Genomic DNA, 17,686 nt, shown 5'->3' with positions numbered 1-17,686 from the left:
AGAATCAAACCCATGTTGACCTCTGTAGTATCCCTAGAGGACAAGAAGGTGTAAAAATGCTATTTTGACCTCTGTGGTAACTATCATTGGTCACAGGGAACAGTCTAGGCGCCATTTTGACCTCCGAAGCACCACATCATAAGAACAGTATCAGTTTTATTTTGACCTCTGTAGTATCCCTAGAGAGCAGGAAGGTGTGAAAATGTCATTTTGACCTCTGTGGTACCTATTATTGGTCACAGGGAACAACCTAGAAGACAATTCGACCTCTGAAGTACCACTTCATAAGAACAGTATCAGTTTTATTTTGACCTCTGTATTATCCCTAGGGAACAGGAACATGTAAAATGCTATTTTGACCTCTGAAGTACCTATTATTGGTCACAGGGAACAGCCTAAAAGTCAGTTCGACCTCTAAAGCACCACTTCATAAGAACAATGTCAGTTTTATTTTGACCTCTGTATTATCCCTAGGGAACAGGAACATGTAAAATGCTATTTTGACCTCTGTGGTACCTATTATTGGTCACAAGGAACAACCTAGAAGACAATTCGACCTCTGAAGCAACACTTCATAAGAGCAGGAAACGGTATCAATTCTATTTTGGCACCTTTAGTAACCCTTGTCGATCACATGAAACAATTATCAACGCCCTTTTGACACCTGCAGTACTCGCTCAAGGACGCGAGACCCAAGTACAAATATTTTCCTTCCTTCCTTCCCTTGAGGAGGAGGAGGAGGAGAAGGAGAGGATGAGGAGGAGGAGGTGGAGGAGGAGGTGGAGGAGAATGAGGAAAGTGTGTAAACATTCATTCGCATTCAGCTCACGGCCTCCGCCGGCTCTCCACTGATGTGAAGAGGTCGTTACGCCAAGCAATTCACTTCTCATATGCAACTTCACCTGCGGGATGTTCTTCCTCATCAGGTTTCCTTTTTTTGTGAACGCAGACTGCGAGCTCTAATATTGACACGGAGCGATGTTACGCAACAATGCGCAGCAGCAACATACTACTCGGTTCATATTTTATACCGTTATCATAAGTCAATCCGCTCTCTTTCCTTTCGTGTGATTTGTAGGTTAGTTGATATTGGGGTAATAACTGTTCGTTTTTACTTTTTTTTTGTTCTGTGGTTGCATTCTGTGTGATAGATTTGTGTTGACCTGTGTGGTTAATAAAATGTAATCTCTATTGGGTATACATGGTCTTTATTTAGGAGTTAAAATGAATGGAATTATATGACCTAATACATTGCTGAAATATCTTTTATACATATAGATATATATATTATATATATATATATATCTTATATATATATATATATATATTATATATATATCTATATCTCTCTCTCTCTCTCTCTCTCTCTCTCTCTCTCTCTCTCTCTCTATATATATATATATATATATATATATATATATATATATATATATATATATAGAGAGAGAGAGAGAGAGAGAGAGAGAGATATATATATATAATATATATATATATATATAATATATATATATATATATTATATATATATATATATATATATAGATATATATATAGATAGATATATATATATAGATATATATATATATATATATATATATATATATATATATATATATATATATATAATATATGTATATACATATATTATATATATATATAGTATATATATACATATATATATAATAATTACTATATATATATATATATATATATATATATATATATATTTATATATATATATATATATATATATATATATATATATATATATATATATATATATATATATATTTCAGTAATGTATTAAGTCATATAATTCCATTCATCTTAATATTTGAATAAAGACCATGTGTACCCAATGGAGATTGCATCATAATATAATATATATATATATATATATATATATATATATATATATATATTATATATTTATATATATACTATATATATATATATATATATTATATCAACATATATATATATATATATATAATATATATTATAAATATATATATATGTGTGTGTGTGTGTGTGTGTGCGTGTGTGTGTGTGTGTGTGTTTATGTGTGTGTGTGTATGTACACGTATATTATCCATGGATTTATCCCAGCCTCTGTTCAATATTCACATTTGTGGAATATCACAAGTTTAAAATTCATCAGTACTCTCCCATCAGTTCATCTGCATGGAAATAAAAATGAATAAATTGCAATGTTCAAAAAGATGGTTCAAAAACATTTCATTGAAAGCAACTTCATTTATATGAAAAACCACTGTCAATTACATTTTTCATAAAAAATTTTCGTTTTGCACACCAGAGTATATGCAATACACAGCTCCTGATAATTAACACACACTTAGATCTAGATTTCAAAATATCATGGAAATAAACCATCAATTCCAAAATCCTAACATGCTAAACAAAAAGTGTTATTGACAAATCCCGATCGTCCAAAGTTAAATTTAACTGATAATTTCTTTTTGACACAAATCCTTTAATTCTATCAGATATTCCCTGCAGGGTTTTGCATTTCCTACAAGTTACCAAGTTATTTTCTGGTTTAATGACGAAATAATAATTCTAATAGACATTTCCTTTCTAGACTAACGTTCGTACACACTCCGTAGAGTTTAGAGTTTAATGCAAACAATCATTATGAAAATGATAATGATAATTTCTCCATATATGAACTATCGTGTTGAGCAGTTTCTTTTCAATTCATATTCAAGTTAGTACATTTTTAAGGTAATTACAATGAGAGGGTTTTATTATTATTTTGAGAGAGAGAGAGAGAGAGGAGAGAGTAGAGGAGAGAGAGAGAGAGAGAGAGAGAGAGAGAGAGAGATATGAAAATTAATATCTTTTTCTTTTCTTTTCAGATTTCAAGAGGACGTCTGTGAACTTCAGTTCAGTGTAACAATATATGCCTCGACCCGAAGCAGAAAAAAACAGTACGAAATTTGACAGATTAAGCTATCAAAATATAATTTTACTCCCTTCTATACGCAAGGTACTGGAACACTAAAATACTAAACAAAAATCAGCGTAAAATTGGTGAAAGTGCAAATAAAAGAAAACTAAAGCCCAGGAAAGGGTCCAGGATAAAAATTCTTTTTAAATAGACGATGAAGTCTGATGGTGATAAACAGAAATTTTAAAATAAATCTTTAAGCCTGTCAAGCTAAGCTGCTATTTCCAGGTACCACCATTTTCACTGTATTGAACATCAACCCAAAATAACCCTGATTTATCCCTTAAGGGATTAGACAAGACCTCTTAATTTTTATATGCTCAAGAGAATTAATGATCAAATTTAAAGCATCTTTTTGTAATCTTGAACGATAAAACATCCCTTAGACATCATCATTCCTCAATCCTCATTTAACCTCAAGGAAACCTCGTGTTGAAACCTCAATGAAAAAAACTAACTGTGCCAGTGACTTCAGTTATTGAAAGCAATATTCGTAAAAACTGAAAATTGTAAGGGAACTAAAACAGCAGATATCACATAAAGATATATTACGAAATGATTTCCCCAAGTCCATATTTCCTCCAGAAACATCCCAATTAAGATCTTAATCCAGACAGGAAACCGATTTCTTTTAGTGACTCGAGAAGCTACGACAAATTTATAAATTCCCTTAAAGATAATCTGATAACAGCCTGAATCTCATTTCCTTCTAAACCCCCTTAAAGCTGATTCACCATATTTAAAAGACAAACTGTCAGTGATATCGTCATTAAAAGAGATAAAATTGATCTGTTATCTTTTACTTTTGAGTCGTTTGAATTTTCGTCAGGGCTTCTGGTCCATTATCAGTGACTCAGGGTCCCATAAATCAGAGCTGCCCCTTTTTCAGTGACTCGAGGTCCCAGAAATCAAGAACTGTTCTCCCTTTGGCAGTGAGTCAGGGTCCCAAAAATCACAACTGTCCCTAAATCAGTGACTCAAGATCCCAGAAATCAGAACTGTCCCCTTGTCAGAGACTCGAGGTCTCATAAATCAAGAGCTGACCCTTTGTCAGTGAATCAAGTTCCCTGAAATCAGAAATGTTCCCTTGTCAGTGACTCGGGTTTCCAAGAGTCGAGAACTGTCCCTTCGTCAGTGATTTCAAGTACCCAGAAATCAGAATTGTCCTTCAACAGTGACTCGAGATCACTGAAATCAGAACTGTCCTTTTGTCAGGGACTCGAGGCCCAGCAAATGACCTCAAGATCCCAGAAATCAAGAATTGTCCCTTTATCAGTGACCTCAAGATCCCAGAAATCAGAAATGTCCCTCTATCAGAAACTCGAGGTATCCCCTTGTCAGTGACTCGAAGTTCAGAAACCAGACCTGTTCCTTCGTCAGTGACTCGAGGTTCCAGGAATCAAGAACAGTAGTTTCGTCAGCGATTCGAGCTCCCAGAAATCAAGAACTGTACCTTTGCCAGTGATTTAACGAGTCTCTTTGTCAGTGACTCGAGGTCCCAGGAAGCATAACTGTCCCTTCTTTAGTAACCTCAAGACCCCAGATGTAAAGTTGACCCAAAATCGATCCTTGTGTCAGTGACTTGAGGCCCTGGAAATCAGAACTGCCCCTTTATTAGTGACTCAAGTGCCAAAGAAACCAGAACTGTCCCTTTGCCAGTGACCCAAGGGCCCCAGAAATCAATAGGTACCTCCTTGTCAGTGACTCGAGGTCCCAGATGCGAATTTGACCCAGAGTCGACCCACTGCCAGTGAGACACAAGCCGCCACAGGAAATCAAGCTGATTCAGTACCTGCCGGTGGTCGAGCGAAGGCAGACGACCCCTCCGCCGGCGGAAGGTGGTGGCGTCGGCTGGTGATGAGGTGTTTTGGGGCCGCGGCGGAGTCGTCGAAGGCGGCGAAGAAGAAGAAGAAGGTGGTGGTGGTGACGACGACGAAGGCGGCGGCGGGGCAGCAAGGGAGACGGAACCATTGCTCTTACCGTCGGCCTCCGCCATGATGGTCCCAACGTAAACCCCATAAAACATATATAGAATATATAAACAAATATATAAAAAGTCCTCTTTTGTAATAAAGATATAAAATATAAATATATATCTCCTTTGACGAAATAATAATAATAAAAACAACACAAATCAATAACCTCGTCAAGTTCCCCAGCTCTATAAAAATAACAAATCCCTTGCCAGGGAGAAGAAGACATTCATCTCTCCCATTAAAAAACACATATACACACAATTAAACGCCATGAAACAGGCTTTAGAGTAGAGGCAGCGGTCCACAAAGCAACAGCAGCAGCAGCAGCTGAAGGAGCAGAAGGAGCAGTAGCAGTAGCAGAAGAAGAAGAAGAAGAAGGAACATCAGTAGCAGTCGCCCTCTCAGGAGCTAACCAGCAGCAGTGAGCAACAGGCGACCAAATAAGCAGCCTTCGCGGCCACAAATCCTGCCTTTAGGAGGAGCCTGCAGCAGTTCAAAGCAGTAGCAGAAGGAGCAGCGGCAGGAGCAGCAGCAGCAGCAGTACCAGAAGAAGAAGAAGGAGCAGTAGTAGCAGTCACCCTCTCAGGAGTCAAACAGCAGCAGTGAACAACAGGCCACCAAACAAGCAGCCTTCGCAGCTCGACCGCGCCAGCAGCCACACACGTCCCCAGCCTACAGAAAGGAGAAGGAGCCTTCAGGAGCAGGAGGAACCACGCAAGGGGTGCCGCCATCTCGCAAGGAGGGGGCGCCGTCTCGCTACCACCGTCATCCTCGACAGGAGGCCACCTAGCGGAGGAGGAGAGCAAACCAGCAGCAGCAGCAGCAGCAGCAGCAGCCAGCCATCATGACACCTCAGGTAGCGCTGCTCCTCGCCATCATGCTGGCAGGTTAGTTCCCCCGACGATTCCCTAAACTTTACATTTCCTTGTTTTCTTTTTCGATTCCAGACATTTTGAGGACAAATGTATCATATATATATACTACTATCCATAGCAGAGGCTTTTTTTTCTATATAAGCTGAAATCTGGCACACGTAGAGCAAAGTAGAACATAGAAATGAGAGTCATAACAGTCAAAGAAGATCCCAAAAAAAGAGTTGTCAGAAACTTGTCAAACGAGCAGAGCAACCACGGGTTATATGATGTGCCAATAAAGAGACTGAAAATTCCAGGTTTCATTTTTACAAATGTTCATATTCTATAATATAAGATATGAAAGTCAGAATCACTCTGTATCACAATTTTGGAGGTTTCCGTTTTGCGCGACGACTTTTGTAGTTTGTAGTTATAGTCACTTCAGATCTGTTCCAGAGGTGTATATGAAAATAGACTGATATCTCTCTTTACCTCTGGTTACACCTTCGTGTCTCACCAGCGGCCTTATATAGAGAAAATCAAGAGAGAAATAAGATTAGATCTCAAAAGAAATTTCAAGCAAATGACACACATTTCGGTATTCGGACTCCAGTAGATACTTACGCTAACGCCACGTCCCCCCCCCCCCCCCCCCACCCCCCCCCCCCCCCCACCCTCAACCCCTAACACCCCCCCCCCTCTCTCTCACATCTCTGTATCATCATTTTTATATTTATATGATCCAGCACATCCTATTAAATCCTCTGAGACATCCAGCTTCTTATTAGCATTTTTAAAGCTGCTTCTCCCAAGGCCTCATCAGCCTTTTTATACCTTTTAAGAAAATGCCAAGATAATAATGTTCTCCTGTTTCGGTTGAATATACTAAAAAAACATCCCCTCCCCCAACCCGTCGATTCCTGCTCCCCCAAAGCTGGCACCTATAGTCCTGGATGTGTTTTGCCTTATGTTTTAATGATTTCTTTCGTTTTATTATTTTAAGAGTTGGCAATGCTATTAGTAGTTGATGATGACGAGTACATATATATTGTGTGTGCTTCTCTTCTATGATATGTCCTCGCCTCAAAAAAAGAAAACAGTATGAGAAAATATATATATGCAATCCCTGATTCTCCTGATGATTTGTATATATCCTTTCCCCTAACCTCCCTCTCTCCCCCTCTCTCTCCCTAGTTCCTCTGATCCTGCCATACGTACCCATTCCCTCACCCAGACAAAATCTAATAAAAAGAATTTCCTCCTGCATTTGCTGCTGCTGATCCATCCGCATTCATTGGTGTCCTCAAACAATCTATAAGTTTGCCAAGTTTGTCACCGTATGGTAATCCTGTATACTTGAAAGGGAGACTACAGAGCAACAACTGGGTTTGTCATGCAATGATGATATAGATGACCGCCTGTTATTAATGATCCATTATTGTTATTATTGCCATTATCATTATTTTAGGCCTGGTTCCTTTCCCACGTCCATTTTCGCTTTTGGTCTGTCAATGAAAGTCATTCTGAGTCTGTTCAGGTCACGTGACGACAGTCTGTTATCCCCCTAACTGTCATGAGATAGATAATTATGACGACAATGCGATTTTTTCCTTTCTTTGTGAAAATATCCTTAATGTAAGTTACCTGATCTTTTCTTTAATTATGTGGATATATGTCTGTTTTTTTTATCTAGTTCGTAGACTGTTTCTTGAGTGTACAACAGATCATCACAATCACACATGAAGATTTCTCTTGTTAATTCCCATATATGTATCTCTCTGTTTCCACAGGAACTTTTATATATTAGAAGAATAATTGTGCAATATCTCGAAATCATGAAAAAAATTCAAAATGTTCTTTCCATAACTGCAGCCAGTTAAGATTTGAAACACGTGTATCGATATGTGTTAAGAATTTTCCTACCCTATCTGCCCAATTTAACAACTCCCAAACCATACTAAAACCTTCTGGATATGTTTCATTCGTATGTTTCCTCAGTTCACTTTACTTTTTCCAGCATTTTGAAAGGCACAGTTTACTTTGTTTTCCTTTTTGGTATAATGACACTTAATGCAAATGTCGAATAACATTTTCTTTAATTACTGAATATGTGGTACTTTGCTGAAAAAAACACACGAGATTTAAACGCCACATGTAAAATCATTCATAATAAAAGCAAATGCGTAAAATATGAACAGTAAAAATTTAACAAAAAAAATACATAAAATGTCGGAACGGATTCTAATCGTCTGCCTGGCGTTCTCCAGGACTCGTGAGTGAATAATTGAAGACATTAACTTGAAAAGGCAACTGAATCACATTCACTTAGGTAAACACGAAGTCAGGAGGGAGGAGAACACCTGTCTCGAGTAACAAACAAGTGCCTGTCTATATTCATCGTGTGACCGTTTGTGTATTCCAACAAATCTGGACTCACTTTTTCTGCCTCTTCTTCTTCTTCTTCTTCTTCTTCTTCTTCTTCTTCTTCTTGCAAAAAAAGGGAAAGCTTTCTTTCTCGACCTCCAACCCCCATGAAAAAAAAAAAAAATATTGAAAACAATGCAGCTTCTTCTACTACATCTCACACGACCACCTGTCAGTTCAGTCTTCTTCTGGGGTGTTGTTGTTTTTAATCATTCTTTTTCTGATCAGTCTTGACTTCCTCTTCACATCAGAACGAGAATTTAGTAGTGCAAACGAAAGTTTTTTCTTAGAACCACCCAACCCCCCTCTCAATTAAAAAATAAAGGAAAAAAAAAACATTCGAACATAAAACAAGAGACATGAGACTTTAGACACACTGCATGTCGTCACCCATTCATCCTTTATTTATTTATTTATTTATTTTTTTGGAAGACACTAGAAATCTTTTTCTTCAAAGGCTGAGTAGCTCAATATCTTGACCATTTGTTGCTCTGTGAAAACCAAGGAAGACCATGCATAAACAAAACTAAAGATTATGATAAACATAAGCAGGCTGAAGGCATTTAAAATTTATCAGTTCTCATTCATGACCATTTCTCTTTTTTTATCAAGCACAAGTCACAATAGATACAAAATGTTATATATATATACGTATATACTTTTGTTGGCCATTTTTCTTTTTTGAGTCATGCAGTCAAGAGTTTTTATTTTTTATTTATTTATTTTTTTTTAAGCTGAACAAAAGTGGAAGATATTCCTACAGAAAGGTTCAATACAATTTTTTTTTCTCGACTAATTCCATTGGCTAAAAGTTTTATTTTTTTCAGGTTAGACTTAGATGATCGATGCTTCGTGACGAAAGCATTTAATGATTATTTGTCACTTCTAATTTTTTTGCTTTGAAATAAGGTGTCCTTGAGCGAGCAATGCTTTATCTAATCGGGTGTGTTGTCACCTGGACTGATTGCTGTGTTGGCAGAAACAAAGTCTTAGTGATTTAGAATTTTTTGATTTTTTTTAAATGGCGTTTTTTTTATTTGTTTTCCTCTGAACAGTCAGTATGTCATATCACGATGATTGCATCTGATGTGATTATCACTTTTTTTCCTTTTTTTAATTTACATACCCGTAATTATTATTCTAAGCATTTGTACTCACCGGCTCATCTTTTTTTCTCTTTTTTTTTTTACATTTCTGTGCTGCCTATTACATCCACTTAACATGCAATGTCATGTACGTAAACCTTCGATATTACATTACGCAGCATGCAGTAAGTGAAGCCAACAGTTTTGTATGAATATATATTATATATATACTTTTTTTTAAGTGTTCTCTTGGCGTGATAGTTTTCATTACTTAAGTGTTGATGGTGTACTTCCGTATGTAATCTGTGTTTATTCTTAATGTCTTATTTTTTTGGATAAATAACAAGAGTTAGTCCACTGAATCTCTCCATACTTAAATCCAGCAGCACACGGGTTGGTTCACTTTATATATATTATATATATCTAGAATTTTTTTTAAACTCGTAGATTTTCTTCTCTTTTTTCCTTTTAATTAGTTATTTGATTGTTTAATTCACTCTCGGTGTGTGTGGGGTCCCAGACAGAGTTTTTAAAAAGTTGGTTTCAAGCGACGGTACGAAGTATTTTTATTTAGAAGATTACTTTTGAGGAAAAACTAGAGAACGTTTTAGAAAATCGAACCAGAGAAACACTATTTTTTTCGGATTCCAATGAGAGAAACAACTTACAGATCAAACAAGACAGATTGTTTAGGAATCAGAAGGAACCACTTTTTTTTCAGATGGCAAATTAGAGAAACACTTTTTCAGATCCCAGATGAGAGAAACAACTTATATACCAAACAAGACACCACATTATTTAGGAATCAAAGGATTGTAACAGTTTTTTTCAGATCCCAAACAAATGAGATGCATTTTCAGATCCCAAACAAGAGAAACGTTTTTTGTCAAATCCCAAAGAAGAAAAACACTTTTTTTTCAGATCCCAAACAAGAGAGGGACACCCTTTCAGATCATAAACAAATGAAATGCATTTTCAGATCCGAAGCAACAAAAACACTTTTTTCCAGATTCCAAACAAGAGAAAAACTTTTTTTTCATATCACAAACAAGAGGGAAAATTTATAGATCAAACAAAGCACATTATTTAGGAATTAAACAAGAGGGATATATTTTTTCAGATCCCAAACAAGAGAGACACTTTGTTTTTTTTCTTTTCTAGATTCCAAAAGCGAGAAACATTTTACAGATCAAACAAGACACAGATTATTTAGGAATCAAAAGGGAGACACCTTTTCAGATCCCAAACAAATAAAATGCCTTTTCAGATCCAAAATAATGGGAAATACCTTTTCAAATACCAAATAAAAGAAATGCCTTTTCAGATCCTAAATGAAAGAAATACCTTTTCAGATACCAAACAAGAGAAACACCTTTTCAGATCACAAACCAATGAAATGGCTTTTCAGATCCCAAACAAGAGAAACACCTTTTCAGATCCCAAACAAGAGAATCACCTCTTCAGATTCCAAACCCGAGAAACACCTTTCCCGATTCCAAGTAAGTGAAACACCTTGAAACACCTTTTCAGATACCAAACAAGCAGAAATGAAAGCAAACTCCCACCCTTTCAAGATCACCCTCCTCCCAAAGAAGAAAACACCAAACCTTTTCAGATACCAAACAAGAGAGAGACCCGGAAACAGCTTCTCAGATCCCAAAACAAGACAAACGAACGAAACCCCAAAAGAGAAACACCTTTTCAGATACCGAACAAGAGAAACACCTTTACAGGTCCCAAACAAGAGAAAACCTTTTCAGATCCCAAACAAGGAATACACTTTTTCAGATACCAAACAAGAGAAACACTTTTTCAGATCCCAAAACAAGGAATACACTTTTTCAGATCCCAAACAAGAGAAGCACCTTTCTAGATACCGAACAAGAGCAACACCTTTTCAGATGCCCCAAAAAAGGAAATACCTTTCCAGATACTAGACAAGGAATACACTTTTCAGATCCCAACAAGAGAAATGAATAGAGGATAATTATAGACCACATTTAAAACACCAAACAAGGAACCAGTTTCTATGGACGAAAAGAGAAATACAATTGAGAGATCGAATATAATAGGAAACTATTTAGATACATATTATAAAAACGGCGTCAAAAAAGAGAGATATGTAATTTAGGAATCAAACACATAAAACCCTTCTTGAAGATCAAAGTAAAAACCAAAATTTAAAGACTAAGGAAATTAAAAAAAAAAAAAATTTCAGGGAATAAAAAGAAATAGCAGGACTTAGAAATAAGAAGACAATGATAACTAAAGTGACATAACAAGGGATTACAAACAACACTATTTAGATCTCGATCACAAGAAACAATTTTCTAAAAAAAAAAAAAGATTAGATAAATATAAAGCGTCACAAATTCATTTCATAAAGGTCACATAAAACAGAAATAAGAGAAATGCCATCCAAAATTAACCAGGTATTAATTTAGACACCAGAGCAGGCAAACAAATTAACAAAGCATACAAGTGACACTCCTTAGTCCTTGAAAGCAAGGATATTGACAAACGTAGCTTAATTATGCTTTTTTGTCTGAAAACACACAAACACACGCACACACACACAAACATTGTTTTAGTGAAATGACACCACCAGGATGATACTAGATAACTCTGGAAAGCAAGACTATTGACCAATGCAGCTAGTTATGCTTTTTTTCTCAAAACACACACACATAAACCTTGTTTAAGTGAAATGACACCACCAGGATGATGCTATTTAACTCTGGAGATTTAAGAAATGAGAAACAGCATTTAGAGATCTGGGACAAATATAGGTTGGGAGAGGCCGCGGTGACAATGATGAAAAGTCCAAGATACCAAAAGCCAGGTAACGAAGGTAAACCTCTGTCACAGAGGTTTACCTCAAAAACAATAACATAAGCCTCTGACGCTAATGAGCGAAGTGTTTTTCTTCTGGTAACTGAAACCGGGAATAACAAGGCGCCTTACACCAGTAAGTTATTTAGCCTGATACACAACAGACAGCCCAGAAAACATAAACAAAAGAAGAAATTTAATTACCCGAAATATAACGCAATCAGTGTAAGCAATACCACCCCAAGAGCATTTTACAAAGTAGGTCACTGGTATTCATTTGCAGTAATATAAATTTCAAATTCTTCTTCTGATTTGAAGTCTAGTAATTGAAAGCAATACTTAATTATATATCATTCTTTTAAAATCTGGACCAACATATTTTTCTTTTTTATCTTATTCCTTTTCGGAAGAGAATCCAAACAAAAATAAATATTACATTTCAGACGAAAAAAAAAATCTTATTCATTTTCCACAAGAGTCACAAATATCAACACGTTTTCCTACGTAATGGTATGTAATTATGCGTAATGACATGTAATTGTAAGCAATTATGTCCGTCGCGTCATCTGAGTGGGTACAAACAATGCAGGTTACATTTTTAATCGTTGGAAATATTTAAAATAAAGAAATAAAAAATAGAAAAAAAAAACGAATCAAACTATCACTAGGGTGACTGCTGCTTGGGTAAAAATCTGTCATATATCAGTTGTCATAATCTATGGTTTCTTTTTAAACCCTGAACATAAATAAATAACAGCTGCTAATCCTACTCATCATGTATATGTTGTGAATGTTAGCCGACATTCGTGTGAAGAATAGGTACTTGCATCAGAAAATGTGTACGTTGATGTCCTCCTCCTCAGTATGTAACCTACGCGCAGGCGCCGTAGATGCTATTAAATAGTGATCAAGAGATTAAATTCATCGCCATTGACCTTCATAAACCGTAAACGGAAACTGATTATAAGTAATCCAACTTATAAAATAGATAAAAAAAAACTAACATGAACGTTGCCTTCTGTAGCTTGAGGAACGTCTGTAGACTAAATGTGCTCTTCGTGTTTTCGATTTTTATATATATAAGTCAAATCACTCTTTTGGTGTGTGTTTCCTTTTTCTGTTGTAAATCTGTCCTCTGACGTAATCTAAGTTTAGATGTAGAGTGCTCTCTATAACCTGCAGATAAATCCATTGATCTAAGGCCTTAACTACCATACAATCAAATTGTGTCATTTCTTTGATTTTGTTCTCAGCATTTTAATTTTTTTGTAACTCCATTGCGAAATATTTAAAGTCACCAGCTGACGACCTAAAAATAAATTAAAAGTTAACATATATCCTAAAGGGTGTCGCATATCTATTGATAGGGTGACATTCGCGATCTATTGTTGCAAATGTTTTTTAAAAAATCTTATACAAGTTAACTGACTTTTAAACAGTACCTACTTCATACACTGGTAACGTACTGGATAAGTGACTATAAAATATCTGTATTAAAAATTTTATCTATAGGGTGATGAAACTGACAACCTCAACCGTAAGTGAAGAAAATTATAATAATAACCACAACCTCTGAGATGTGACAATCAGTGTTGTTATGCATAAATCATGTTTCATTTTTAGGGGAGTGTGGGTAAGTTGTATTTAAAACTGTATGTATCGCAATAATGAATAATCTAAATATACATTGACCATAACACACCCACACAAGATAAAACAGTGTTCGATTTTACCAGCACATTTGATCAAAATAATACACAACCAACTACACCAGTGCAGACCATTCACACTTTCATTTATAAGGAAAATAGTTATAAATGCCTGGGTGATGGTTCACGGATGTCTGCTGCATGTATTCAGGAATGGGATGTATTCATACATCGAATATTGTACCTTTTATAAAAGTTCATATGGCCAAGTTAGAATGAATTAACATATGTATGTGTGTGTGTGCATCTGTATATATATATATATATATATATATATATATAATATAATATATTTAATTATATATATAGTATATATACTATATATATATATATATATATATATATATATATATATATATATATAATATATATCATTGTGTGTGTGAAATATATTCATCTATAAATACCATAACGAGTATCCAGCAGTGAAATCACAAACTCAACTCCCATCGCTGGAATAAGTAATCGGGTTTGTTAATTTCCCCAGAGTTCAAAATAAACAGCACGGGAGATTACATATTAAATATTGCGGCAATACAATTCACGGACAAAATCGTATTACCGTATTTGCTCTTCGGGTTTTATTTTGACTATTATTCGGTGTCCAACTGTAACAGTTAAAAGTTTTACGGGAGAATCTTCAGGATTTGATTTATTTTCTTTGTTTTAAAGACGCAGTTCGGTGCAATATAATGACTCATTGATCTCCATGGAACTAGAAAAAGAAAATAGCAGCAAACAATTCATGCTTACAAATCATTTTAGACAGACCAAATAAGTTTAAAATGAATGGTTAACTGGTAACCTCGTTTTAGTGCGGGAATCTTCTGAAGGAATAATGCTAATATCTTGTTTTGGCAGCTTGTCAGCAGCTTAAGAGAACCGGATCTTGGAGCTTAGTGGACCATATTGAGTAGTCTATGAATATGGCAATGCATCCTCAAACTATAGAGTCCAACATAATCTGAAGTAACTAATTTAAAAAACTTGCTTAGGAAGCTTGTCAGCAGGCTAAGAGGTCTTGGAACTTAGTGAACCATTTTGAGTAGTCTACGTATACGGCAAAACATATTCAAACCCTATAGGGCACGCCCAACAGCTTGAAATCTATAAGAACTTTGATTTGGACGCGTTTCAAAGCTCAGAAACACTCCACAGAACTTATAGAAGTTGAATAACATTTACAAAAACCTAAGGACTCCAGAAGTATTTGAGTTCAAGGAAATTACTACAAAGTTCCAGTTACTAAAAAAACAAGAAAATAGTAAAACTGAAAAAAGAAACCAGACTAAAATAACGAATAAAACTTCTACGAACTCATTGCTGCAGCTGGAATCCAGTCCTTCAGCTTAAGAGTCCTAGATTCTAAAACCCTCACATAAGGCTATTGGATCCTTATGCAACACCTTAAAACATCTGTTAGCCTCTAACACGTAGTGTATGTCCCATAAGAATTTCGAATCTCTGGGCAACCATTTGCAAAAAGAAAATGTCTAGGCAATTGGGCTTCCACTTTACAGACTCCATGAATTAGATGCAAGAGCTTATGCATTTTTAAACAGGAATTAATATTCAATTTGACTATGTATCTGTTTGGAGTATAAAAGGATTAAGAATAAGTCTATGAATCAACCCAACTTCCCCGAGAGTGATGCAAATCCTGAGGGCCGCAAAGAGACTACCACAACAATTCAAGAATTTTGGAATCATAGCTTAATCATTTAGAGCTGAGAAACTTAATGTCATAATAGCATTAGGAAAATTATGCAACGATCATTTTATAGCCTGATATAAATGACAAGGAACTCAATTCTCGTTATTTTAATCCATGAACCACACCTGCAGTACAGCAGTTTACAATTTCCAAGAGCTTGATGCAACTGTTTATGCATTCTAGTTTACTGAAGCAAATTTTTAAGATTTCATGAGATCTGCAGCATCTGTTGGCGAATCATAGACAACTGATACCATAGTTACAGGTTTTTAAATTCACTGTATTGAAAATCATTATTTAATGTTCCCCGTACACTGCCAATCAAAATTGTACAAAACTGATAGTTAAACGAAGACATCCTTGGTGAGTAGGTATGATAGCTGGTTTGTGCAAATGACTGAGATTTTTCCCCCCAATTTCGATTTATTATTCAATTCAGTCAAAAAGGTTATGCAAGCCTGTGTGATGGTTAGTGGTGATGATTACTCAAATATATCTGTCTTTACTTCGTTACCTCGACTAGCTTACAAGACGTGAGCAGTTCTAGAGAGTCTTTATTGAATTGTAATGAAGCTTTCCTGCTTCAAGGAAAAATAGAGAGTGAAGACTATAAGAGTAGAATATTAATCTGTTGGGAAGTATTTTCTTTGCAGAAACTAAACCCTTCATCTAGCTATACTACATTTCTTCTATGAGAGGTCTAGTCCTAACTAGCAATTTAATAATTTCCATATTTATATGCAAACCTCTTGACCTTATATACACAGAATTATTAAGACTGCATCTCGCGGAGTAGATTTGCCAGTGAGATCATCTGATCATAGTTTGAATAAAGTTAATATGGAGAGAGATCAAGTTGTACCTGATGTTAGGTTTTCAAGAAAGTTTTACTTGAAATCCAAGGCCGAATAGGATGTCTAGAAAAGTCAAAGCTTTGCTTTTGGACACTTTTACAGTCATGGTGGCGTAGACCCTAAAAGGTTCTCTTCAGTCCTCTTTTAAAAAGACCACTGTATTCATTACTCCTAAGGTTATTACTATTTTCAGAAAGTTGGCTGGACTAGTAAGGCTTTGCTCTGTGGACTAATTCCGTCTTAAATGACCCTCAGAACATGGGCAGATTTCAAGTGCCCCTGTTTCAGCAGATTTCAAGTTCAGCTGTTTCATCAAAGGTTATTGAGAAACTGTTCTCTAAGCATCTTTGTAATTTTGTTGAAGATGATAACCTTCTACCAGCATTACAGTTTGGGTTTTGTAAAGGCTCGGTACTTGCGATGCACACTTGTCAATAACTATCATCTAGCAGAGTGCCCTTGATGAGTGTGTAGTGGTATGCATGGTCAGCCTGCATTTTAGTGTAGCCTATGACCATGTTAATCATGAATCACTTACATGCAAAACCCTAGATTATTGTGATTTGCTTGATCATTGATTAACATTGTAAGTGAATTTTCAATAGGTAGACCTCATATGGTCTTCACTGATGTCTAACGTAATAGCTGTAATAGTTCATTACAGGAGTTCCCAAAGGTAGGGTTCTAGGATCTTTGCTTTCTGATATCTGTACTAGGGACATGTAGCGAGATCTGGAGAACAAACTGACTGCATTCACTAATGACGCTACCTTCTGCCTATTGCTTCCTTAATTAAGTCTGAGGTTTTTGAATTTTTGGCTAAAGACCTGACACGTGTTCACGAATGGAGTAACTTTCATATTTGAATAAACCTAAAATATGATTGTCAGTAGATATATATACATATACAGCACCTCAGGGTCAAGTATAAAAGGATACACGATAGCACTTGGTTATATCCTCATCCTCACAGTCCCTCTGGCAGCTCTATGACAATATATATATATATTATATATATATATATATATATATATATATTATATATATATATATATATATACAGGAAAATAACACGCAGATGAAGACACGTATCAAGCTCTTCCATGTTGTTTATTCATGCATGAATAATTAATGAGAAAATTCTCGGTACAGATTTTCTGACTGTTATTTTCTTGCAGGTATTCGCTTATACCAAATCACATGAATCAACTGTGATTTTTGGGTAATATTTATATATATATATATATATATATATATATATATATAT

The 17,686-nt window shown here is 35.5% G+C and overlaps 1 protein-coding gene across 1 annotated transcript in view; it reads left to right on the top strand.

Moving 5' to 3' along the window:
• The first annotated feature begins 2,884 nt into the window (after positions 1–2,884).
• The window catches only part of LOC135201096 (uncharacterized), a 36,364-nt gene continuing 21,562 nt past the window's right edge, over positions 2,885–17,686 (top strand). The window contains exon 1 of the mRNA XM_064229990.1: positions 2,885–5,834. Within this exon, the coding sequence (XP_064086060.1) occupies positions 5,792–5,834 (43 nt within the window). The 5' untranslated portion in view covers positions 2,885–5,791. The remainder of the gene's footprint in view (positions 5,835–17,686) is intronic.

This window comes from Macrobrachium nipponense, chromosome 27, assembly GCF_015104395.2.
Source record: "Macrobrachium nipponense isolate FS-2020 chromosome 27, ASM1510439v2, whole genome shotgun sequence".
Taxonomy (NCBI): Eukaryota; Metazoa; Arthropoda; class Malacostraca; order Decapoda; family Palaemonidae; genus Macrobrachium; species Macrobrachium nipponense.
The sequence above is the reverse complement of the archived record's forward strand: the minus strand, read 5'-3'. Positions and strand labels throughout refer to the sequence as shown.